This window comes from Vidua chalybeata, chromosome 7, assembly GCF_026979565.1.
Source record: "Vidua chalybeata isolate OUT-0048 chromosome 7, bVidCha1 merged haplotype, whole genome shotgun sequence".
Taxonomy (NCBI): Eukaryota; Metazoa; Chordata; class Aves; order Passeriformes; family Viduidae; genus Vidua; species Vidua chalybeata.
The window spans coordinates 37,600,273-37,626,430 of NC_071536.1; the positions used below are offsets into that span (position 1 = coordinate 37,600,273).

The following is a 26,158-nucleotide window of genomic DNA, read 5'->3' on the forward strand; positions in this document are numbered from 1 at the left end:
GGACATTCCCAGCCCCTCGCTGCCCCGGAGATGATCGCACTGCTCTTCTTCCCTGCCCTGCTGTGCGGCCAGGCTGGAGCCTGGGGCTTCAGGGATGGAGTGCTGCACAACTCCATCTGGTTAGGTAAGAAACCGCTCCCTCCTCACCCATCCCGTGCTGCGGGGCCGCGGTGTTTGTCCGGCAGGGCCGGGACGGGCTCCCGGCACCACAAAACCCGCCTGTGCATTGATGTCACTCTTTATCCGCGCTGAAACTTGTTGGAATCTCCTTACCTGAGTAGCGACTGCCCCTTTTATAACGAGCTTGCTATTTGTGTCACCGGACTGCAGGAAAAGGTATTTATTTATTTAAATAGAACATTTCATCTGAGTGTATTTTCCTGAGGCAGGGGGTAAAGTGAGAACTGCGTTCATTAAACAGCACTGGTTTTGTTTTGAGGGAGAACGGGCCTGAAAAGAAACATTTGCCAGAGGAATGAATTACTTTCTGCAGGAACATGCTTCCCATGCCTGGGGTCCTGCGTGTGAAACGAAACGATCTGGAAATAACAGTGATAACGTCTCCTGCCTCTCTGGAGAAGTGCAGAAATGGGCACTGTTGGTTTGTTCACGTCGCCCGGGGAAGATTTCAAAAGGGCAGGACAAAAAAAAAAAAAAAAAAAAAAAAAAAAAAAAAAAAAAAAAAATGCTGTGGGAACGGTTTCTGGTACCTCCAAGAGCTCCGAGGGTTCTTTCCTAGCTCGTTGTCATTACCCATTGCAGCGCAGAGCTGACTCGGGATGGAGCCTGCCACCGAGTGCTCTGTTTTCCACACAAATCCTTCCAAATCCCCCATCCCCCGCAGAATGTTGGGCATTTTCCCTGAGGATTCCCAGGAATCCCTGGAGCTGCCCGCGCTCAGGGTGTCTCACCAGCCCCTCTCAGAGGAGCCTGCAGAGCCCCGGGAGCACAGACGAGGCACAGAAATGATCATTTTTTTTCTTTTTTTTTTTCTTTTCTTTTTTTTTTTTTTTTTTTTCCATTTGGCTGCAGATTTTTAATGACTCCTCCAAACCTTCTTCTTGTGCCTCGCAGCTCCCGAGGCTGCTCAGGTGGGGAAAGAGCAGCTCGGCAGCTCCAGCCTCTCCCCCCTCTGCCGCTCGAAAATTCGAAAATTTGAGCAGCTCCATGAACTGAAGTCAAATGGAAGGAAAAAAAAAAAAAAATCCATTTAAATGCTTTCAAATGGAGCAGCTGTGTGCTAATTGGAATGCATCAAAAATTTCTGTTTGGCTACACCCCTAAGCATTTACCGGCAGAGCAAATAAAAAATAAAGCAGGGGGTAAAAATCCTGGTGGCTTTCTCTAAGCAAACAAAGCAAAACAGAAATGCCCCATCTTGTGTAAGTGCAGCAGTGACATTTCTGAAATGAACCTCAGAGTGCAGGTAATTGAATTAGCATGGAGTCCATTTATCCGTAGATAAATGAAGATTAAATTGGCAAATTCGCAGCCATCCCGCTCGTGCTTCTTGGCATTTAAAATAAAATAACTTGAATAGTAAAGGAAGTCACCCCAACCTCAGCCTGTGCTCGAGCATCAGGGGAATAAAAGCTGGGGGTGCACAGTGACATCTGAGCTTCGCTTTTCTCCTCTTCTGCGAAAGAACCAAACCCCAAATTCAGGAAAATTTCCATTTTGCCTTTTTCCTCCACAAACTCGTAGCATGCATATGTATCTATATGTATAAAATATATAAATACAAAAAGCAAATTTATATAAGATACCGCATATCATATATAATATTTAATATATCATATTTAATACATCATATTTAATATATCATATACAATATATAATATACAGTATATAATATACAATATATATAATATACAATATATATAATATACAATAATATAATATAATATAATATAATATAATATAATATAATATAATATAATATAACAATATTTTATATATCTATATATGATATATCTATGTATGATGATCTACGATATATATGATATGTGATATATTATATATTAAACAATAGAAATAAATAAGAAATAACAAAATATCTAATATCTAATATATCTAATATATAATATAATTAATATAATATAATTATATATTTATAATCTATCGTGTATTATATATTATTATATATTTATTATTACTATAAATTATTATATATTTATTATATAATTATATAATATAAAATATATTATATAAAATATATAATATGTAAATATATAATAGAGAAAATTATAGATAATAATATATAATAAATATTATAATAATATAATATATAATTATATAATTATATAATATACAATATATAATATATATAATATATATACCACATATATATATTATATATATATATATATTATATATACCACACATATATATATTATATATTATATATTATATATTATATATTATATATTATATAGTATATAGTATATAGTATATAGTATATAGTATATAGTATATAGTATATAGTATATATTATATAGTATATATTATATATTATATATCGCAGCTGCCCCTGTCACCTGCTCGGGGATGTTTTCCCGGTGCCACTGGAATTTTGATGCTGCTCCTTTTTGCCACCCGCCCGTCGTGCCCGGGGTTTTACCATCAGCCTTGCCCAGATTTGCTCTTCCCAGTGCCACTTCTCAGCTGCTGCTCACAATCCCAAATCCTTTCCCATTCCCGCTCCCTGCCTCAGGGGGGTTTGGTTTGGTGAAGTTGGGCGAAGCTCTCTGAGCAGCAGAGGCTCCCTGCCAGCAGCTCTACGTGACCCTCTGCTTAAAAAAAAAAAAAAAAAAAAAAAAGTGAAATATTCCTCTTTATTCAGCATTTAGCATCGGTCTCCTGCTGCTCTGGGTGAGCTGGGGCTCCCTGTCCTGGCAGCATCCCGCTGTCCCTGCGCTCCAGGGAGGCGTTTTGGGGCACAGGAGCCGGAGCCACGGCACCCATGGCCCTGTGCTTGCCAGAAAAATCAACATTTCCTGCAGGTTTCCTGGGCTCAGACAGCAATTTGCGCGCATTTCCCTGTGCCCGCGGGTGTGGAGGCGCATCCAGAGCCATAAATAGGGAAAGGAGGAGTTAAGCCTGCTCTGACCCAGCTCTGGGGCTGATGCTGAGTTTATCCTGCACAGCCCCACGCGGAGCTGAGGAGGGAGGGGGGGAAATATTGCCAGTGCAAGATCCCATCCGTTAATGAGGATTTTCTGCCGGGCTCTGGGACACCCAGAGCTGGGGCAGGACGTGCGTGTGGCCCGTTTTTCCAAAGGCTGTTTTGTCACGTTGCAGAGGGATAAAAGGGATGGGAGCTGGTTGCTCCTCTCAGGGTGGTGCTGCTGCTTTCAGCCTCGCAGACTCTGATCCCCCCTGCAATGTGTCAATTCTTTTTGCTTCTTTTTTCTGCCAAGGTCGGGATTAAATGTGTGAGATGGGATTTCTTGTTGGGACTCAGGTGTTTATCAGTTCTTATCTCTGTCACAGTCTCACAAACCCTGAGTTTTACATCTCTTCACTCTAACAAACTAAAAATGGAGGTTTACCTCTCTCTACAAGGCCTTTTAAAGATAAACTGTCCAATTAAGAAATGACACCTGAATTATTTTTATTTTTAACCCAATAACCAACCACCCGTGCCTGCAATGTGGACTTTTTTATCCAATTACACAAAACCACCCAAACCCATGGAGAAGAGGTGAAGGAGAAGGAGCAGCCTCCACCCTAAAACCTCCCTCTTGCTTTCTATCTATTCCTGTATTCTAAACCCTTAAACTCTGAGTTTCCCACCCTGTGACATCACACACTTCTATCCAAACTCCCCACCCACAATCCCAGTTCTGCCATTCCATTTTGGAGCCTTCTCCACGGCCTCCAGGTGGAATGCAGTGTTCTCCTGGGGGTCAGCACAGAAAATCAGAAATTCTCAGCAGCCAGCAGCAATATTCTGCAAAAGCTGCTGCCTGTCCACAGTGACATTCCAGCAGCAAGTGGGGGGAGATACCTTTAGAGGGATAAGATCTGAAAATCTGGGGGATTTGATCTAAAAAAGGTGAGATTTTAGAGGCAGCTCTGAGAGCTCAGGGAATACAGTCAGTGGTTTCCAGTCCCCTTCCTTGGGCTCTGCAAGGATCAATAATGTGCATTCCAGGCTTCCAGGCCAATGATTGGTGTTTCTAATGCCCAGAACTAAGAACAAACTCCTGCAAAATTAAAAACTTTCAGGAGTTTAACCTCAGAAATTCTTCAGAACTGTTGTCACCAGTCCCTGTCCCCCAAACTGTGCTTTAAAATCATCAATGTGTTGAATTCTCTAAGAAAATCAACACAATTTTCTGTGCCTCAGACATTTCCAGGACCATTTCTTGTTGCCTTCTGCAGATCCTTCCCCAGTCTGATAAACACGGCAAACATGGAAAGAAAATCATCCCAACTTTTTAAATTGTCATCTGAGAAATGTGGGAAATAGATTTACAGACAATTAAATTACACTTATAGTGCATTGTAATTAAAATATAGTCAGCTTCTAATTGTAATAATGTGAATTAAAACATCTGTATTGTCTCACCCTTCTCATGAGACTGAAAATAGAATAAAAGTTCTTAAAATGCCTCTGAGTTAGAAAAGGGCACAATCCAACAAGAAAGAGTAAAACCATAATTTTTACCTCGAGCAAAGTATCAGCTTTTTTATCATCTGCACCTGTAGCAGTTAAAATACAAATATTACAGTTGAAATAAAAATATCTACAGAGCGTGCAGGCAGGCCCAGCACTGAGCTGGCTCCTGGGGGATTCTCCAGCCCTGCATTCCCAACCCAGCATTCCCAACACACACACTGAGCCGATTTATCTTGATTTCTCATGGGCTTAGCCATGACAGATTGCTGAGTGACTGAAAAGTAATACTTCCTGTGACTAAATCAAAAGTTATGCTTGAGTTTTTGGGGTTTTTTTGTTTTTTTTTTTTCGCTTTGCTTGCTTTTAGCCATGCAGATCTGCCAGTCTGCCAACCTAAACCAAATGTTTGGGTGACTTTGGCTAAAGCTGCAGGTTTAGATACCAAATGTTTGTCCAACGTGGCCCCCAAAAATCCATTTTCCACCTGTTTGGCTGGTGTGCCGACTTTTGGGATGTTTGGCCAATCCCAAAAGATATTCCAAAAGCTGCATCAGGCACATTTGTGGGATCATCTTTGGATTCTGGTGGATGCATGGCAACAGTGGGTTCCTCACCCTCCCAAGGCACCAAGAATTAGAGATCCTTGCCTCTGTGTACATGACCTATCGTGCCAAATTGAATTATACAGGGAAAGATCCATCTTTAGTCAAGGGTGTTACTCCCTCTCGCAGCACATTTAAAAATCAGACCTCCTGAATGAATTCCTATGAATAAATCCTTAATTAAAAAGGAGTTTTTGCAATAGAACCTGCCACCATCCCCCAGCTCTGGGTTGTTGGGCTCCTTCAGGAAGATTTTGCTGCGGAGGATCTCTTAGCCCATGCCAGGGATGCTGCAGAAGGAGGCTCTCCCTCTCCTCAGACTGCTCTCAGCATTAGAATTTATTTCTCTGGGCACAAAAACCACCCTGGCAAAGGTCACCCTGCGTCTGTTAAGGGCTCTCACCATTCCCAACCACAATTCCGTGGCTTTTTCAAAAACCTCCCCTAACCCAGCCAAAAGCACCGACCCCAAGCGTGTCCCTAGGAAACCCATCCTTTATTTTTAAGCTGCAAATAACTACTGTACAAATGCTGCCTGCTTTCCATCCTTTCTCAGTCACGTTGGCTGGGCAGAGCTGCAAACAGCCATTCCTCTCAGATCCTGCTAAATATAAGTGAGACCTAAACAAAAAAAAACCCCTCAGATGAGATATGCAGATTGCTGCCGAGACAGATTTCCATACATATGGCACCAGACAAGTGCAACATGCAGAGATTGTAAAACTTGTAGCAGCACTGGCAGTTTCTAGTTTTCCTTGGAAAGCTGTTTTATCTCGGAATTGCCACGGCAAAGTAAAAAAATAATGAAGAAATTGCTTTAATTTTCCGTGCAGCAGAAATGTCAGCCAGCAATTGTTCTGGTCCTGCCCTTTGTGACACACGCTCAGATATTTTTATTTGACATTTCCCCCCCTCCTTTAATTTCTGCCTCTCCTCCATCCAAGTAGCTGTGATTTCACTTCTCTGGAAATCCAAAACAAAGCTCTGATTCATCTTGCAGAGGCTCTGGGAGTCCCAGCCAGCAGGATGCTGTGATGGGGATCCAGGAGGAGCTTCCCCGAGCCAGACAGGACACGCAGGGCTGGGGATGCTGACTCCAAACTGCTCCCAAAGCTCTGCCCAGGGAGCATCCCGGGGAGCCTCCCCAGCTCCTGCTGATGTTCTGTTCTCCACAAACCCTTCCAAGCACTGACGTGATGTGTCCTAAACTTCTCCCACCCCAAATCCTACCTGTGGGTGTCACACACACACACACCCCTGTGGGTGTCACACACACACACACACATCCCTGTGGGTGTCACACACATCCCTGTGGGTGTCACACACACATCCCTGTGGGTGTCACACACACACACACCCCTGTGGGTGTCACACACACACACACACATCCCTGTGGGTGTCACACACACACCCCTGTGGGTGTCACACACACCCCTGTGGGTGTCACACACACACACACACACATCCCTGTGGGTGTCACACATACCCCTGTGGGTGTCACACACACACACAAACCCCTGTGGGTGTCACACACACCCCTGTGGGTGTCACACACACACCCCTGTGGGTGTCACACACATCCCTGTGGGTGTCACACACACCCCTGTGGGTGTCACACACACACACACATCCCTGTGGGTGTCACACACACACACACACATCCCTGTGGGTGTCACACATACCCCTGTGGGTGTCACACACACACACAAACCCCTGTGGGTGTCACACACACCCCTGTGGGTGTCACACACACACACACCCCTGTGGGTGTCACACACACACACACATCCCTGTGGGTGTCACACACACACACACACACATCCCTGTGGGTGTCACACATACCCCTGTGGGTGTCACACACACACACAAACCCCTGTGGGTGTCACACACATCCCTGTGGGTGTCACACACATCCCTGTGGGTGTCACACACAGACAAACCCCTGTGGGTGTCACACACATCCCTGTGGGTGTCACACACACACCCCTGTGGGTGTCACACACACATCCCTGTGGGTGTCACACACACACACATCCCTGTGGGTGTCACACACACACACATCCCTGTGGGTGTCACACACAGACAAACCCCTGTGGGTGTCACACACATCCCTGTGGGTGTCACACACACACCCCTGTGGGTGTCACACACACATCCCTGTGGGTGTCACACACACACACATCCCTGTGGGTGTCACACACACACACATCCCTGTGGGTGTCACACACACACACATCCCTGTGGGTGTCACACACACATCCCTGTGGGTGTCACACACACACCCCTGTGGGTGTCACACACACACACATCCCTGTGGGTGTCACACACACACACATCCCTGTGGGTGTCACACACACACACATCCCTGTGGGTGTCACACACACATCCCTGTGGGTGTCACACACACACCCCTGTGGGTGTCACACACACACACATCCCTGTGGGTGTCACACACACACACACATCCCTGTGGGTGTCACACACATCCCTGTGGGTGTCACACACACACATACACACACACACACACCCCTGTGGGTGTCACAAACACACATCCCTGTGGGTGTCACAAACACACATCCCTATGGGTGTCACACACATCCCTCTGGGTGTCACACACACACACACACACACACACACACACACACATCCCTGTGGGTGTCACACACACATCCCTGTGGGTGTCACACACACATTCCTGTGGGTGCCACACACATCCCTGTGGGTGTCACACACACAACACCTTTTTGGGCCATGTGAAAACTGAGGCCAGACAGAATTAAGGGAATAAAAAGCTGTTCTATTCATTGAAGGGCCTCCAGGTGCATTTAGAGCAGGCAAAGCCCCCCAGGGGCTACACCCAAAAGTGGATGATGGCTCATGGGTTTTCACACTTTTATCATCTTGGTCCATTTGCATATTGGGGTTTGATCTGTTCCAATTCCAGGTAATGAAGTCATTGACCCCCAGTTTGCTCCCCCCAACTCACTTTTGTTTCCATCTCCGGGGGCCTGAGGCAGTGAGAGGTCCTTGACTGCCAGGCCTGGACAGGAATTGCTGTGTCTGCCCAGAATGGGGGAGCAGCAGCTCACGTTGTGTGTGGAGCTTGGAGTTATGCACTAAAGAACTGCAGGGTTACAAATACATGAAAAATGTAAAAGCTAAAATTCGCAGCTATCACACACATATCCACCCTTTTGGGTCACACACACATCCCTGTGGGTGTCACACACACCCCTGTGGGTGTCACACACACACACACACATCCCTGTGGATGTCACACACACCCCTGTGGGTGTCACACACATCCTTTGGGTGTCACACACGTCCCTTTGTGGTCAGCAGGGCTGAGCTTTCCTGACCCTTCCTGCCTGGCACAGCTGAACGTTGCCTCTCCATCTGTGTTATAGACACAGGTGAAATTAAAATATTGGCTTTAAATTATTGGCTTTTTGCAAATATTAAACTATGTTTTATATGCATCGTGTTAAAGTAGCTTTGTTATAAAGATATAGCTTTTATTTCTGTTGTTGATTAACTACTATACTATGTTGTTGATTAACTACTATAGCCATAGTAGTAAAATAGCTATATTGTGTTAAAATACCTACTTAGATGAAATAACATCCAATGAACATATAAAAAAAGACATCTACTACAAATATGTCAACTACCAACACTCACTGTCTGAAGACAGCATAGAACAAGACCCAAAAATTAGAGCTGATAAAAGTAAACCAAAACCACAACCAAAAAAATACGTACACTCTAAAAAAGCAGACCCAGAAAAGAACCACAAAAAGCAATTCCTAGAACATGTAAGAAAGTTCAGGAAAAAAAAGTTTACTATGCATAAGAGTCTATGAATATACAACAAGCTGCTGCAACAAGAAGTATCCCCAAAAACAGCAAAGTAGTCTTGGCTGAGTGTCAGGGCAAGGGCCCCCGCTGGGTAAGGATTGCCACAGAAGCATTACAGAAGGCTGATTATGTTCTTTATCAAGAAACCCTGGCCCTAATTGGGCCTTTAGTTAAAACACCATCACCACTGGCTAATTAAGAAACCACCCTTTGCTAAGCAAACCTCCGGAGCACATTCCACGTGCTCACAACGCCGGGTGCAGCAGGTGAGGAGAAGAATTGTTTCTCATTCTCATCCCTGAGCTCCTCGCAGCCTTTCCCAGGAGGATGCCTGGGGAAGTTGGTGTTGTCCTTTCTGTTCCAGGCTCCGGGGCTCTTTGTAAGCCCCGTGGGTTTTTGCCCAAGCTGCCTGCTTGGTAAGGAGCAGGATGAGTGCCAGGGGGTCCCCACCCTCCCAGCCAGGAATTCCCAATTCCCAATCTCCCAGCCATCCCTGCCCTCTGGCAGTGGGAGCCATTCCCTGTGTCCTGTCCCTCCATCCCTTGTCCCCAGTCCCTCTCCAGCTCTCCTGGAGCCCCTTCAGGCCCTGCAAGGGGCTCTGAGCTCTGCCTGGAGCCTTCCCTTCTCCAGGGGAACATTCCCAGGGCTCTGAGCTCTGCCTGGAGCCTTCCCTTCTCCAGGGGAACATTCCCAGGGCTCTGAGCTCTGCCTGGAGCCTTCCCTTCTCCAGGGGAACATTCCCAGGGCTCTGAGCTCTGCCTGGAGCCTTCTCCTCTCCAGGGGAACATTCCCAGGGCTCTGAGCTCTGCCTGGAGCCTTCCCTTCTCCAGGGGAACATTCCCAGGGCTCTGAGCTCTGCCTGGAGCCTTCCCTTCTCCAGGGGAACATTCCCAGGGCTCTGAGCTCTGCCTGGAGCCTTCCCTTCTCCAGGGGAACATTCCCAGGGCTCTGAGCTCTGCCTGGAGCCTTCCCTTCTCCAGGGGAACATTCCCAGGGCTCTGAGCTCTGCCTGGAGCCTTCCCTTTCTCCAGACATCATCCACAATTCCGTGTGCTGCTCTGGTCCAGCAGCAGGATTTGGGAGACACCATGGGAAGAAGGCAGGCAGGGGTAAGAAAAGGAGATCTTTGGGACAATTATTTTGTCTGCAGAGAGAGAATCTCCAGTGTTTTCTCTGTGGCCAGAGAGCTGCTGCCACAGCTGAGTGCCAAGATGCACCTGGCAGTAACAACCTTTACTCCATGACCCCTGTCTCCTGCCATCCTTTATTGAACTTTTTACATTTTCTCCAGGAATTACATTCTCTCCTGTCGCAGGGATATTCTTCTCTCTTTCAGGATTTTTCATAGGGTAGCACAGAGGAAAGAAAGAGAAAACAATTTCTGTTTCTGCTCCTTGTTTTTCCCATGTGGAATGTGTTTGGAGAATTGTTTACCTGGGGTGATTGCTGGGTTGGATTCTGGTGAGGATTGTTTGGGCCTGGTGGCCAATCAGATCTATTTGTGTTTAGACTCTGGAGAAGAAGGTCACAAATTATAAGTTAGTTAGATATGGTAGCTAGAACAAGTAGGTTTGTAGCTTTAGTATCTCCTTTAAATAGTAAATTAATGTATTCTAGCATAGTTATAATAAAGAAATCATCCAGCCTTCTGAACTGGAGTCAGACAACAGCATTCCTTCCCACTGGGTTCTCCTGCATTTTACAATACTCTCCTCCAGTTTGGAGGAGCTGGGGGTGCTCAGCCTGGAGAAGAGGAGGCTCAGAGTGACCTCGTTGCTCTCCACAACTCCCTGAAGGGAGGTGCAGAGAGGTGGGGTCGGTCTCTTCCACCGGGCAGCACTGACAGAACAAGAGGACACAGCCTCAAGCTACATCAGGGAAGGTACAGGTTGGATATTGGGAAAAAAAAATTCACCAAAAGAATAATAAAGCACTTGGAATTGTCTTCCCAGGGAGGTGGTGGAGTCACCATCTCTGGATGTGTTTAAAAAAAGACTGGACGTGGCACTTGGTGCTACAGTCTGGTTGAGGTGTTGGGGCACGGGTTGGACTTGACGAACTCTTCCAACATCATCATTCTGTGATTTTGTGATTCTGTTTAGTATTGTAAATGCAGGTGAACCCAGTGCGAAGGAATGCTGGTGTGTGACTCCAGCTCAGAAGGCTGAATGATTTCTTTATTATAACTATGCTAGAATACATTAATTTACTATTTAAAGGAGATACTAAAACTACAAACCTGGTTTTCTAACTACCAAATCTAACTCACAACTCGTGACCCTCTCTGAGAGTGCAGCCACAGGTGGGTTGGATTGGATTGGATTGGATTGGATTGGATTGGATTGGGTTGGGTTGGGTTGGATTGGATTGGATTGGGTTGGATTGGTTTGGATTGGGTTGGATTGGCCACCAGGCCCAAACAATCCTCACCAGAATCCAACCCAGCAATCACCCCAGGTAAACAATTCTCCAAGCACATTCCACATGGGAAAAACAAGGAGCAGAAATAGAAATTGTTTTCTCTTTCTTTCCTCTGTGCTGCTCTGTGAAAAAATCCTGAGAGGGGGAAGAATGTGCCTGCCACAGTTTAGGAACTAGTGAGGATGAAATAAAGGGGGGTAGGTACCAGCTTCCAAATGCCCTGGGAGTGGTAGCTCTCCCTACAAATGGAACAGCAGGAGCTGCTGGGTGCCAGAAGCGTGCCAAGGTCAGTGGCTGAACTCGCGTCTGTAACCAGTGAATGAGAGCGTCCCTGAGCCCCGCTGCTGGGAGTCTGAGCAGCTTTTTTTGAGGAGCAGCCCTCCCTGCGGGGCCCTGGGAGCTGCTGGGGCAGGGGGGGAGCTGACCCTTTGTCCCTTGTCGCCCTGCAGAGCGGGCAGCCGGCGTGTACCACCGCGAGGCGCGCTCCGGCAAGTACCGGCTGACCTTCGCCGAGGCCAGGGCCGTGTGCGAGTACGAGGGAGGACGCCTGGCCACGCTGCAGCAGCTGGAGGCGGCTCGGAAAATAGGTCTGGAGAAAGCAGGGATGCTCATTGGGGTGCTCATTGGGGTGCTCAGGGGGGTGTTGGGGCTGTCGTTGCTGTTCCAGGCTCCGGGGCGCTTTGTAAAGTCCGTAGGTTTTTGTCCAAGCTGCCTGCTTGGTAAGGAGCAGGATGAGTGCCAGGGGGTCCCCACCCTCCCAGCCAGGAATTCCCAATTCCCAATCTCCCAGCCATCCCTGCCCTCTGGCAGTGGGAGCCATTCCCTGGCTCCTGTCCCTCCATCCCTTGTCCCCAGTCCCTCTCCAGCTCTCCTGGAGCCCCTTCAGGCCCTGCCAGGGGCTCTGAGCTCTGCCTGGAGCCTTCCCTTCTCCAGGGGAACATTCCCAGGGATTGCTCTGAGCTCTGCCTGGAGCCTTCCCTTCTCCAGGGGAACATTCCCAGGGATTGCTCTGAGCTCTGCCTGGAGCCTTCCCTTCTCCAGGGGAACATTCCCAGGGCTCTGAGCTCTGCCTGGAGCCTTCCCTTCTCCAGGGGAACATTCCCAGGGCTCTGAGCTCTGCCTGGAGCCTTCCCTTCTCCAGGGGAACATTCCCAGGGCTCTGAGCTCTGCCTGGAGCCTTCCCTTCTCCAGGGGAACATTCCCAGGGCTCTGAGCTCTGCCTGGAGCCTTCCCTTCTCCAGGGGAACATTCCCAGCTCTCCCAGCCTGGCTCCAGCCCTGGGGACATCTCCCTGACCTCCTCTAGACTCGCTCCAACCACTTTTATCCCCATAAAGATATTTTCTCTTCAAGGGAATGAGTTCTGTGCTTGGAGTGGAAAGTGGAGCTGAGTGAGGGCTCCCCTGGATTTCCAGCTGATTCCTAAGCTCTTCATTCATTCAGAGCACTGGGAAAACAATGGAAAATATCCTCCACTCCAGACATTTTTTCACCCTGCTGTTGAGTCAGAAGCTGGCTCCCAGCACCAGCACATGTGAAAAGGGTACTTTTGTTTCTTCTGAGGAGCTCCAGCCCCTAAGATGCCACAAATATGTTCCAGTTCCTCTCCATGAAAACATTGGATGGGTCTCTGCAACATTGCATTCTTTGGCTAGTGGTGTTAAGTTCCCAGCCACAAAATGCATTAAGGGGATCTTTTTGTTTGGCAAGAAATCCCTGAGGCATTTCAGGTATTTAAATTTAAATTGAAAGTGTTTTAAGGAAATGCTTGGGGATTTTAGCTGTCTGTAGTGTTTTATTTATTTTTAGATCTTAATGCTGAGAGCCCTTGAGATGGGATTGAGTAAATTTGTCTGACTTCGAAAGGGAAACAGAGAACACCCTTGGAAAACTCATCCACTGGATAATTGGATTACAAGTGCTGGTAGAGCACTTAAACCTGACCGTGCAGTCCATCTGCATTTGATTTGGGGCTTCAGGTGAAGACCCAGTAATCACATTGTGGAGAACACAATTCAATTTTACCCTCTGCATTTAAAGTTGCCCCCTCACCGTCCTGCTCTCCGCTGTAGCTCAGTTTCTCTCAGGCCAATTACACCCAGGTCACTGAGTGAGGCTTTGTGGAATAAGAGCAGCCCGGGACTGACCACTTGCTGACTCGGTTTCCCTCTGCTGCAGGTTTCCACGTGTGTGCTGCTGGCTGGATGGCCAAGGGCAGAGTTGGGTATCCCATAGTAAAAGCTGGAGCCAACTGTGGCTTTGGCAAGACTGGAATTGTTGATTATGGAATTCGCCTCAACAGGAGCGAGAGGTGGGACGCCTACTGCTACAACCCCAACGGTGAGGAGCAACCACAGGGCTCTTCTGTCCCCTTCTGTCCCCTCTGGCATTTAGGTCACAATTTATCTGAATTGTGTCCCCTTCTGCCCCCTTCTGTCCTCTCCTGTCCTCTTTGGCATTTAGCCCACAGTTTATCTGAATAATCTGAGGGCTTTCTGCCCATCATCTGAGGTATTCTGCCTGAAATGGGGTAAATTTAGGGTTAAACCTTCTCTCTTTTTTTTTTTTTTTTGGTCTGAGATACAACAGCTCTGAAAACGAATGCCCTGCCTGGGAGTGGCATTCTTAGGAGCTTGTCCTAGGGAGGAATTCCTAGGCAGGAATTGTTCCCTGGGAGGGTGGGGAGGCCCTGGCACAGGTGCCCAGAGCAGCTGGGGCTGCCCCTGGATCCCTGGCAGTGCCCAAGGCCAGGCTGGATGGGGCTTGGAGCACCGGGACAGTGGGAGGTGTCCCTGGCCATGGCAGGGGTGGGGTGGGATGAGTTTTATCCATCCAAACCATCCTGTGATTCTCTGAGAGGAGCTCCCAGCAGCGCTCTGCGTGTAATTAGAGGAGGAGAAGTGGATCTCCAGGGCAGATCAGAGTTGCCACAGGACTGACATGGCATCCCCCCCATCCCCTGCACTCGGTGTCCCTTCACCCAGCAGGGCTCAGGGCAGACACGGCCCCAGGAAGGGCAGCAAAGCCCAGCTTGGCCCTGCCGCTGCTCCCGGCCTGGCAGAGCCGGGCTCAGGCTGGGCCATGACGTCTGCACAGCTGTGCACGTTCCGTTTGTGCTCCCAGGGCTTGTTTGTGTTCATCAAATAGCTCTGCGGGGCGGGGGCCCGTCCCAGATGTTCCACACACACACACAGACGGAGCTGCAGAGGACTCCTGCCCTCGCCCTCTCGGCGTGGGACCGTTCCCCTGGCTCCTCTGGGAGCTGCTGTCCAGCTCGGGCCCAGCACAGAAGGAAAGCAGAGCTGCCAAAACCACGGAGCCACGAGCCTGCAGCCCCGCAGGGATTGGGGCTCAGGGGCTGTGGGGCCTGGCAGGGCTGTTGGCAGGAGGGACATGAGCAGCTGGGGGCACAGAGACAAATCCCCGACAGAACTGAGCCTGCGCTCTGCTCTGGGAGGCCTCAGAGGGCAAAGGGAACTGCTGGAACTGTTGGGGTGTTTGAAGTGTTCATCCCAGCTAGGGGTGAGCGTGGAGTGGTGGAATGGGTTGGGCTGGAAGGGACCTCAAAGCCCATCCAGTGCCACCCCTGCCATGCCAGGGACACCTCCCACTGCCCCAGGCTGCTCCAGCCTGGCCTTGGGCACTGCCAGGGATGCAGGGCAGCCACAGCTGCTCTGGGAATTCCAGCCCAGCCAGGAATTCCCAATTCCCAATCTCCCAGCCATCCCTGCCCTCTGGCAGTGGGAGCCATTCCCTGGCTCCTGTCCCTCCATCCCTTTTCCCCAGTCCCTCTCCAGCTCTCCTGGAGCCCCTTCAGGCCCTGCAAGGGGCTCTGAGCTCTGCCTGGAGCCTTCCCTTCTCCAGGGGAACATTCCCAGGGATTGCTCTGAGCTCTGCCTGGAGCCTTCCCTTCTCCAGGGGAACATTCCCAGGGCTCTGAGCTCTGCCTGGAGCCTTCCCTTCTCCAGGGGAACATTCCCAGGGCTCTGAGCTCTGCCTGGAGCCTTCCCTTCTCCAGGGGAACATTCCCAGGGCTCTGAGCTCTGCCTGGATCCTTCCCTTCTCCAAGGGAACATTCCCAGGGCTCTGAGCTCTGCCTGGAGCCTTCCCTTCTCCAGGGGAACATTCCCAGGGCTCTGAGCTCTGCCTGGAGCCTTCCCTTCTCCAGGGGAACATTCCCAGGGCTCTGAGCTCTGCCTGGATCCTTCTCCTCTCCAGGTGAGCACCCCCAGCTCTCCCAGCCTGGCTCCAGAGGGGCTCCAGCCCTCTCCTCTGGGCTCTCTCCAGCAGCTCCAGGTGTTTCTTGTGCTGCAGCCCCCGAGCTCTCCAGGTGCTGGAGTGGCCTGAGCTGGGAAGTTCTGGGCTCGTGGAGAATGTACAAACTCAGGGGGTTAATCCATCTTAGTGCTCCTAATTCCTGTGCCCTGAACACCCTGACACAGCACCTCCTCCTCTCCAGCTCTAAACTGGGATAAATCCTAAATTCAGGCAGGCATTCCCAGTTTGGTCAGCCCCACTGTCAGGGAGCCAGCAAAGTCCAAATGGCCACTGGATCAAAGCAGGAGTGGTTTGATCCCAAAGGGAATGTGGAGCAGCAGGAACAGCAGGAGTACAACAGCAGGTCTGTGATCACGGGCTGGTTTTTGTTTGAGACACACTTGCAAGAGGTTTTTTGAAGAAGAAAGGATGAATCTGAGTGTCAGTGTGACTTGCAAGTACAGCTGTAAAGTTGAGAGAGCCAGAAATCCCAAATGCCTTTCACATAAAACACAGCTCTGGCCCCAAACCCACTGAAGGCAATGAAAGCTTTTCCTGTGATTTCAGTGAGGTTTGGATCACACCTCCTGCTTCCAAAATATCTCCTTCCAAAAGCTGGGTGTCTGGGTTTGAAAAGCCAGGTGTCTGCTAAGGAAGGCTGGAGCCTACCTAGAAATGGAGAATGTAAACCCCCTCCTTCCTAATTATTATAATTTTGGAATTAAGGGGCTCTCAGGGAAAGATATGGGAATAGGAATAGTTATTTACTAGGGGGAAAAAAATTGCAGTAGTACAAAACACCACTGGCAGAGAGCAGGCCCTGGCAGGCTGTGGGTCAGGGAGGTGGCAGCAGTGCCATTCCATGGGGGCTCAGCCCTCCTGCAGTGCCAGCTGTGCTTCTGCTGGAGCAGGATCCTGGACAAGGCTGGAGTTTTCCTCTGGAGCTCCAGGGCTGCTGGAGATGGGCCTGGGCTCCCTCTGGGAATGCAGTGGGGCAGAAAGCTGCTCCCCTGGGAATGCAGTGGGGCAGAAAGCTGCTCCTCTGGGAATGCAGTGGGGCAGAAAGCTGCTCCCCTGGGAATGCAGTGGGGCAGAAAGCTGCTCCTCTGGGAATGCAGTGGGGCAGAGAGCTGCTCCTCTGGGAATGCAGTGGGGCACAAAGCTGCTCCTCGGGGAATGCAGTGGGGCAGAAAGCTGCTCCTCTGGGAATGCAGTGGGGCACAAAGCTGCTCCTCTGGGAATGCAGTGGGCAAAGGCTGCTGTGGTGTCCCAAAGCCTCAGATTGTATCCAGGTAGGAATGCTTGGCTCCTCACCCTGGGCAGAGCCTCTCCCCATGGGATGATGGAATTTTCTCAGCCGTGCAGGGACACTCACTGGCCATGAACAGAAGATAATTAATAATTAATGGCCCATGGACAGCAGAGATCTCCTGGAGGGAGGATTGGTTGTGGGAGAGATAAAGAAAAAACTGCCCAGTGAACAGCAGAGAACTGCCCAGCTCTGACAGATGGTGATAGGACACACACCCTTACAGTAAAAAAGGCAACCCTGACAGGGGAAGAAAAGATGATGTCTGGCTCCAGATTAGAAGCTTGAAGGATAGCTTTTTAAAAACTATACTATATTACATTAATCTACTATTTAAAGAGAGACTGTTTTATTCTACATACATACTTCTTACTTACTTATTAACTAATACCAAACTCGTGACTCTGTGCTGAGAGTCCGAGACACGGCTGGATCCGATTGGTCACTGAACCCAAATATTGCTCTGATTTTTAAAAGTATTTTCTTTTATAGTTCTCCTCACAATATATAGAATTTTAAAAGTGACAGTGGATTGGAGGATGAAAATGCCACCTCTCCAACCACATTGGTCAAACCAACAGTCCATCAATTCTCTCCTCTCACAAAGAAGAATGCAAAACAATCGTTATTGACATGAACAGTGCGTGAGAACTCCAGTAGAAATATGTAAACATCATCAGAAGGCTAAAGAAGTTTTATGAGAACTTTAACACTTTCAGAAGAACTATTAAAGAAAACTTAACACTTTTAAAAATCAGGGCAACACCCAAACAACCTTCACCAGACTCCAACCCAGCAATCACTTCAGGTAAACAATCTCCACACCACATTCCACGTGGGGAAAACAAAGGAGCAGAGATAAAGATTGTTTTCTCTTTTCTTCTCTGTGCTTCTCCTGAGAGACAGATTTGTGTCTCTCTGTCAAGAGAATGTGAATGCCACACACCCCCCGCCACACCTTGCAGCGTGACACCAGGGGAAAACGTCAGCAGCTGTCACTGTGGAGATGGACACAGCACACAAACACATTGTGCAGACAACAATGCTGCGGCTTTATTTCAACTTGTTCTCAACTTTTATACCCTTAACTAATTAGTTATTACCCTTAATTAATGACCTTAAGTCATTAGTTACATCAATACAGTTCATTATATTCATTGGACGAAGCAATAGCTTATTGTATTTTATTGGTACAAAGCAATTAACGCCAATAATTAATTGGCAGGAGCTTACAACAAATTTTTAAGGCACGGATGCTGCTCACTAAGTCTGCAAATATCCCTTACATGTCTATTTTATTGGTTTCTATGCTAACGGCCTTGATTTCTTCCTTGCTGTGGATAAATTCATGTTTTACCAACTTCTGCTGCTAGCTCAGTTGTGTGGCCTGCAGAGCAGCTGCTAAGCCCGTCCACAAGAAGCTTTGTCACTCCGGATGCTCCTCCGTGATTCCCTACATCTCTCCAGCTCACAGCGCCCGAAGATCCCAACCCTGGCCGGAATTAAAACCTCAACTCTCCCTGCTTTCATCTCCCCCTTAGGAAAAGAGTGTGGTGGCGTCTTCACGGACTCCAAACACGTTTTCAAGTCGCCGGGCTACCCCAAGGAGTACGAGAACGAGCAGGTTTGCTACTGGCACATCCGCGTCAGCTACGGGCAGAGGATCCACCTGCAGTTCCTGGAGTTCGACGTGGAGGAGGACACGGCCTGCCTGGCTGACTTCCTGGAGGTCTACGACAGCTACGACGACGTCAACGGATTTGTGGGCAGGTAAAGCAAATTTAAGATGCAAATCTATGGTCAATTTGCCCCCCCAACCCCCCCCCCCTTTAGAAGAACGCGGTTTATAAAGTGTAAATTATAAAATTTACGTGATAAATGCAATATATACAATATACAATATACAATATATAATATATAATATATAATATATAATGCATATTATATTATATATAATATATACTATTGTATATAGTATATATTATATACTATATATAATATAGTATATATTGTATACTATATTATATATGCCATATAATATATATAGCATAGTATATTACACACTATATATTCTATATTATATAATATAAATTTTATATTTTATATTATAATAATATATAATAATATACACAATACATGATTTATTGTATAGTATATACAATATATCATATATACACCGTATAATATATATAGTTTAGTATACTATACATTATATATTCTATATATTCTATAATACGTACTTTATATTTTATAATAATATATAATAATATACACAGTACATGATCTATTGTATAGTATATATATTATATATACCATGTAATATATATACAGTTTAGTATACTATACACTATATATTCTGTATATTCTATTTTATTTTATATAATAATATGTAATAATTTATAATACATGATCTATCGTATAGTATATATACTATATTATATATACCATATAATATATATAGTATAGTATACTATGTATTATATATTTAAACATTCTATATTATAAATATAGAAATATATATAAAATATCAGTATATCAATAGAAAATATGTACATGAATAAAACGATTTTTGGAATGCTGTAAAAATCCGAAGGATTCATTGCTACCAAAGACTTTTAAAAAATTATTTTTCTATGTGTTTTTTATAAATTATTTTTCTTTAAAATGCGTTTTATTTTTTTTAATTTACATAATTTTTTGGTACTATTTTTATAAATTCTTTTTCTCCTCATTTCTCGCACCATTTGAACAAACTTTTTGTGTGACTGTTCCAATTATTTTGAAATTTAACAGCCTCTTCTCTCCTTATTTTCCTCAATTTCCCCCCTCAGAACTTTATGCAATTAGTAGGGCTGAGGCACCCTCAGTTCCTGTAGCAATATTCTCTGATTCATCTTTTTTTTTTATATATATATATATATATAAAATTTCTTCTAATGTCATTTCAGGGACTGAGCTTTGCCTTTTGCTGCTCTGTTAAATGAAATTAAAGAAACCCGCAAGACTTTTTAGTTCTCTGCTTATCCCAATTCTCCAGGAAGTCTCAAACATTTGTGTTTTGTGTTTCTTTTAATTGAAAGGCGAGAGGTGATAAACTGTTAACAAAAATATATTTAATTGAAGTTGCAATCTGCTGAAGTTATTTTCTAACAATATCAGAACAAGGGTAAAATTTCAACTCTCCTATAATTAATTCTCACTTTTTTTTTTTCTTCAGTGCTAGTTTTATTTACCTTTTATCAGCCTTTTTTTTTTGGTATGAAGTAAAAATTGGAATCATTTGGAATTTGGAATTATTCCATAATTTGGAATGAAAATTAAAGTAATATTTTCCAGAAGATTAAGGTAATATTTCCAGAAAATAAAGCAGAAAAAGTGATAAAAAACCCATTCCTGCCACTTTTCACACCTTCTCTGCAAATGATGTGCAGCAAAGCAAGGACTGAGTCAATTTTTGCTTTTACAGATAATTTAAATGGATTTTTTTTTTGCAATGTTGTTCCTCTCTTTGCCTTGGCTCACTCTTCCTTTCCTTAACCCCTTGTGAAATTGTTTTTTTTTTCCCATTTTTCATTTACTTCCTGCAGATATTGAAAACTGCTTCCTCCCCTAAACCTTACCATGGGACGATGCCAAAAAATTCTTTAGGAGATTGCTTTAACATGGAATTCCAATTAAATCAATTTATAGTCTTAAATAAATTTTTATTATAAACATATTAAATATTAATAAAATATTATTATAATACAAATATATTAATTATTATTATATTATTTAATACATAATTTATATTATAAATATACTTATTTTATATATATATTTTTTTTTAAATATCCCCTTGAGCCCCAGCAGCAGGGCTGTGCCATAATTCCCTTAATTCCTTTAATGAGCATTTCATTTTTTCCAGGTTTTGTGGAGATGAGTTGCCAGATGACATCATTAGCACAGGTAATTTATTTGCACTCTTTGTGGGAAATCAAAAAGCCAATTAATTGCCTCGAAATAAATGTAAATCAGCCTAATTAAAGGGAAGTGTTCCCTAAAGAAACTTAAAACCCTAAAAAAAAAAATCTGAAAAAAGTTAAAACCCAAAAATCCTATCTGAAAAAACTTAAAGACTCAAATAATAGATCTGAAAAAACCTTAAAACTCAAAAAAATGCATTTGAAGAAAAAATTTAAACCCCAAAAAATATATCTGAAAAAAACCTTAAAACCCAAAATAAATGTGAAAAAAATCTTAAATCCCCAAAAATATATCTGAAAAAAAATTTAAAACCTAAAATATAGGTGAAAAAAATGAAAAACCTGAAATATATCTGAAAAAACCTTAAAACAAAAAAAAAATCTGAAATTAAATAAATAGAAAAGTGAAATAAAAATAAATATATTTAATTAATTAATTTAATAAATAAAATTAGATCCCCCACAAAAATATGTATGAAAAAAACTTTAAGCCCAAAATATAGGGGGAAAAAAAATTTAAAACCTCAAAAATATATCAGAAAAAAATCTAAAACCCAAAATAAATGTGAAAAAAGTAAACATCCCCCAAAATATATGTGGAAAAAACCCATAAACCCCCAAAAATATATCTGAAAAAAGCTTAAAACCCAAAATAAATGTGAAAAAAAATTAAAAACCCAAAAGATAGGTGGAAAAAAATTTTAAATCCCCAAAATAAATGTGAAAGGAATTTAAAATCCCTAAAATACAGGCGAAAAAAGTTTTAAATCCCCAAAAATATAGGCAAAAAAAAATTTAAATCACAAAATAAATATGAAAAAAATTAAAAATCCCCAAAATATATGTGAAAAAAAAATCCCCAAAAATATAGGTGAAAAAAATTTAAAATTCCCCGAAATACAGGTGAAAAAATTTAAAAATATAGGTGAAAAAAATTAAAAATCCCCAAAAATAAATGTTAAAAAAATTAATAATCCCCCAAAATATAGGCGAAAAAAAATTTAAAATTCCCCAAAATATAGGCCAAAAAAAATTAAAAATTCCCCGAAATATCGGTGAAAAACATTTAAAACCCCAAAATAAATGTGAAAAAAAATTAAAAACCCCAAATAAATGTGAAAAAAATTAAAAATCCCCCAAAATAAATGTTAAAAAAATTAATAATCCCCCAAAATATAGGCCAAAAAAAATTAAAAATTCCCCGAAATATCGGTGAAAAACATTTAAAACCCCAAAATAAATGTGAAAAAAAATTAAAAACCCCAAATAAATGTGAAAAAAATTAAAAATCCCCAAAAATAGAAGTGAAAAAAATTAAAAACCCCCCAAAAATAACTGTGCAAAGAAGGGAACCCCCCGAACCCGTGCGGCCGGCCCCGTTTTCCTGCGCTGCCCCAGCATTGTGCGTTCCCGCGCAGGGAATGTGATGACGCTGAAGTTCCTGACGGACGCCTCGGTGACCGCGGGCGGGTTCCAGATCCGCTATTCCGCCCTGGACCCTCCGCAGCCCAGGAACGCCTCCGGGCAGGGCAGGAGCAGCTTCTTGTCTGGAAAATTTGGGATTCTGTGAGCGGAGCGACGCGGAGGTTTCAGGTTTTTGGTTTGTCTCTTTCTGAGTTTTTCTCTTTGGCTTTTCTGGGTTTCGGTAAGAAACGACACTAGGGAATAAATTATATAAAATATACTTAGGTGGATAATAGAGAATTATTTTTAGAATACAAGTACTGTAAAATTCATTGCTACCAAAGACTTAAAATTATTATTTTTTTTTATATAAGCAGCTCCTTTCTCCTCATTTCTTGCGCCACTTGAACCAACTTTTTGTGTGACTGTCACGATTATTTTTAAACTTAACGGGCTCTTCTCTACCAAAGACTTAAAATTATTTTTTTTAATATAAGCAGCTCCTTCTCCTCATTTCTTGCGCCACTTGAACCAACTTTTTGTGTGACTGTCACGATTATTTTTAAACTTAACGGGCTCTTCTCTACCAAAGACTTAAAATTATTTTTTTTTTTTATATAAGCAGCTCCTTCTCCTCATTTCTTGCGCCACTTGAACCAACTTTTTGTGTGACTGTCACGATTATTTTTAAACTTAACGGGCTCTTCTCTCTTTATTTCCCTTGATTTCCACATATTTATTTTTTAGACTGTTCTCTACATATTATTATTATTATTATTATTATTATTATTTGTTTTTAATTAACTGATTTTCTTGAACTGGAAGGGCCTTCAGTGTAAGCTCATTTTTAAGACACAAAATTTCATCTTGTGTGGATGGCCTGGCAGGCACCAGGTGAAGATTGGCAAGAGCTCAGGATCAGCTGGATTCCACACTTTGGTTTTCTTGTCAGATCCATGGGTTCTGTCAGGGTTTCCTCATCCAGAGAATGAAGTCCTTTCAAAAGAATGAAAGGAATGACTTGGTAAAGAGAATAAAAGTGGTGGGAGGAAGCAGCAGGAGGAACTTCTCACCCAGCACGTTCAGGAGACACCACCGAGGTGCTGGACCTTGTTTACACGGGTTTAAGACTGTTCTAGCTGAAATTGCTGAATTTAAAATCCTCTAAGACTGTTCTAGTTGAAATTGCTGAACTTAAAATTCATTAAGATTGTTCTAGTTGAAATTGCTGAATTTAAAATCCTCTAAGACAGTTCTAGTTGAAATTGCTGAATTTAAAATCCTGTAAGACTGTTCTAGTTGAAATTGCTGAATTTAAATCTTTTAAGACTGTTCTAGCTGATATTGCTGAATTTAAAATCCTGTAAGACTGTTCTAGCTGAAATTGCTGAATTTAAAATCCTCTAAGACTGTTCTAGTTGAAATTGCTGAATTTAAAATCCTGTAAGACTGTTCTAGTTGAAATTGCTGAATTTAAAATCCTTTAAGACTGTTCTAGTTGAAATTGCTGAATTTAAATCTTTTAAGACTGTTCTAGCTGATATTGCTGAATTTAAAATCCTGTAAGACTGTTCTAGCTGAAATTGCTGAATTTAAATCCTTTTTGACTGTTCTAGTTGAAATTGCTGAATTTAAATCCTCCTCCAAATGCTTTTACCTGAAGCAGCATTAAAGCTACCTCTGGTCTAATCCCACCAAGTTTGCAGTGAGTTATTTTTGTTTCTTTCAAACGTAATTAATGTTATTAATTTAAAGGAGTAAATGAGTTTTTGTTTCTGAGGGTTTTCTAGACTCCAGCTCAGCTGAAATCTAATGCCCACTAAGAATTTTCCTGTGAATTCCATTTTGTTTGGAGCATTTGTATTCCTCATCCTCTGAATTCGTCAGGAATGGTTTTGTGTTGGAATCTGAAATGCGGGGAGCTCTCAGATGTAAACCAAAGTTCAGAATGAAACCCAGGATTTGAGCTGAGACCTTGGAAAAGGCTTCCAAACTTATGTGCTAGAAGTGAGAATGTGGATTTACAGTTTAAAGCAGAGACACATTAAGTTAGGAAGAGGAAAGTTTAGAGTTTTTGAGTTTAAGATATAGCAAAAATAAAAGCAGTTCCAGAGGTAACGAGGAGTTCAGAATGCAGCACTGTGGGTTTGTGTGCCATAGCACGACTGGCTAACAAAGCTGACACATGAGTACGTAAGACAAAATATTTAAGTCAAAACCATGAATATCCTTGTTGGTGGTGTTTTATTGGTCAATAAATCCTTAACAGGTCTTGTAACTAAGGCTCTTGTGACCTTCTGAGCCACGCAGGGAAGATTGAGCCCAACTCACCCTTGCTGCCTGCGCAGAAGATACAAAAATAAATCACACCATCGAAAAAACTCAGAGGTCCCATCTCCAACTCATTCGAAATTCCTTCACAAATCCCCAGTTTTGCAGAAGGAAGCTCTTAAGCTAATCAGCCCCATTTTTTCTTTATTTCTTCTAATTCTCGATGGTTTAAATTTACTTCATTCCTGACCTTTTATTGTCGTTTCACTGGGAATATCATCCTGTTTTCTGGCTGTACTGGAGAACAACGTTGCAGCTCCTCTCCTGGTTACTTCCAACACTTCACTCGTGCTCCATGAAACGAGTTTCATATCGCCACCTTTCTGGGATGCAACTGTATTTAAAATGTGCTTTTTAAATCCTGCCACCTTGCGTTCACAGTGCCTGTTGTACAGCAGCATTCCCATTTTCCAGATCAGCAGCAGCGCTTGCCCATAGGGAAGAGAATAAGGAGAAGCACGGGGGGAAGAACGTTAATACTTTATTTATGACCTCGGGGTGGGGTTTTTGTTGTTGTTTTCTTTAACTGGGAAGCGACAGGTCTTGGATTGATAGGGGTGAGAACCAGGGAACACCTGGGATCCCCATGGGATGTTTTTTTTGGGGTAAGAAACCCAGGACAGCCATTCCCACTGGGCATCTCCGCTGGCACAGGGAAGCCCTGGAAGTGACAAAGACACTCAGCCATGGCCTGGCTCTATCCCGGAGATCCCTGCAGGGCTTTCCAACCCTTTGGGTTCGCTGCCAGGGCCGGGATTCCTTATTTCATCCCGGCTGCGGGGGCTCAAGGAATTGCGGCTTATGCTCCTACGGAGCTGGAGTTCCTTTCCAGTCGTTAATTAGGGATTTGACCTCACCTGAGCTGACCTGCAGCTCCGACCTCTGCCCTCGTGACAAGGGACAGCAGGCAGGGAGCAGCCGGAGCTGTGGCAGGGCACGTTTAGGTCTGAAATTAGGGAAAAGCTCTTCCAGCAGAGGGTGGTCTGGCACTGACCGGGCCCCGAGGCCGCCAGAGCTGCAGGAGCGTTTGGACAGCGCTCTCAGGGATGCTCAGGGTGGGACGGCCGGGCAGGGGCAGGGCCGGACGTGGATGATCTCGCTTTTCCGCCGCAATTCCCCGATCCCGGGATCTGCGGGCCGGGCCGAGCCGAGCCGGGCTCCCGCTCCCTCCGAGCGCCCTCAGCGCCCGGCCGGCCCCGCCCTCCCGCGCGCCCCGCCCTTCCCGCCGCGCCTCCGCCAATCAGCGGCGAGGGGCGGGGCTGCGGCGGGGCGCGGGAACCCCCCGGGCCGCGCTCCCATTGGCCGGAGGCCGCGCGCCGCCGGGCCCGCGCGCGCCGCCATCTTAGCGCGGGAGGCGCGCGGGGCTGAGGGGCGGCCGCGCTGGGGGG

At 44.9% G+C, this 26,158-nt stretch overlaps 1 protein-coding gene and 1 long non-coding RNA gene across 4 annotated transcripts; one reads left to right on the forward strand and one right to left on the reverse strand.

Moving 5' to 3' along the window:
* TNFAIP6 (TNF alpha induced protein 6) lies at positions 1–24,113 on the forward strand. The gene is made up of 6 exons (XM_053948455.1): positions 1–124; positions 11,955–12,092; positions 13,683–13,844; positions 18,612–18,840; positions 20,978–21,018; positions 22,454–24,113. Exons 1-6 carry the CDS (start codon positions 31–33, stop codon positions 22,603–22,605), a joined length of 816 nt encoding a protein of 271 aa, XP_053804430.1. The 5' UTR covers positions 1–30; the 3' UTR covers positions 22,606–24,113.
* Positions 22,616–25,960, reverse strand: LOC128791091 (uncharacterized). 3 transcript variants are annotated; one of them, XR_008431967.1, is made up of 3 exons: positions 25,628–25,960; positions 24,961–25,197; positions 22,616–22,693 (listed from the first exon to the last, which is right to left on the reverse strand). It is a non-coding gene; the product is annotated as an uncharacterized LOC128791091 (long non-coding RNA). The 3 variants fall into 3 exon arrangements; XR_008431966.1 differs by lacking the exon at positions 22,616–22,693 and adding an exon at positions 24,665–24,779; XR_008431965.1 differs by lacking the exon at positions 22,616–22,693 and having other exon boundaries at positions 24,665–25,197.
* Positions 25,961–26,158: the final 198 nt, after the last annotated feature.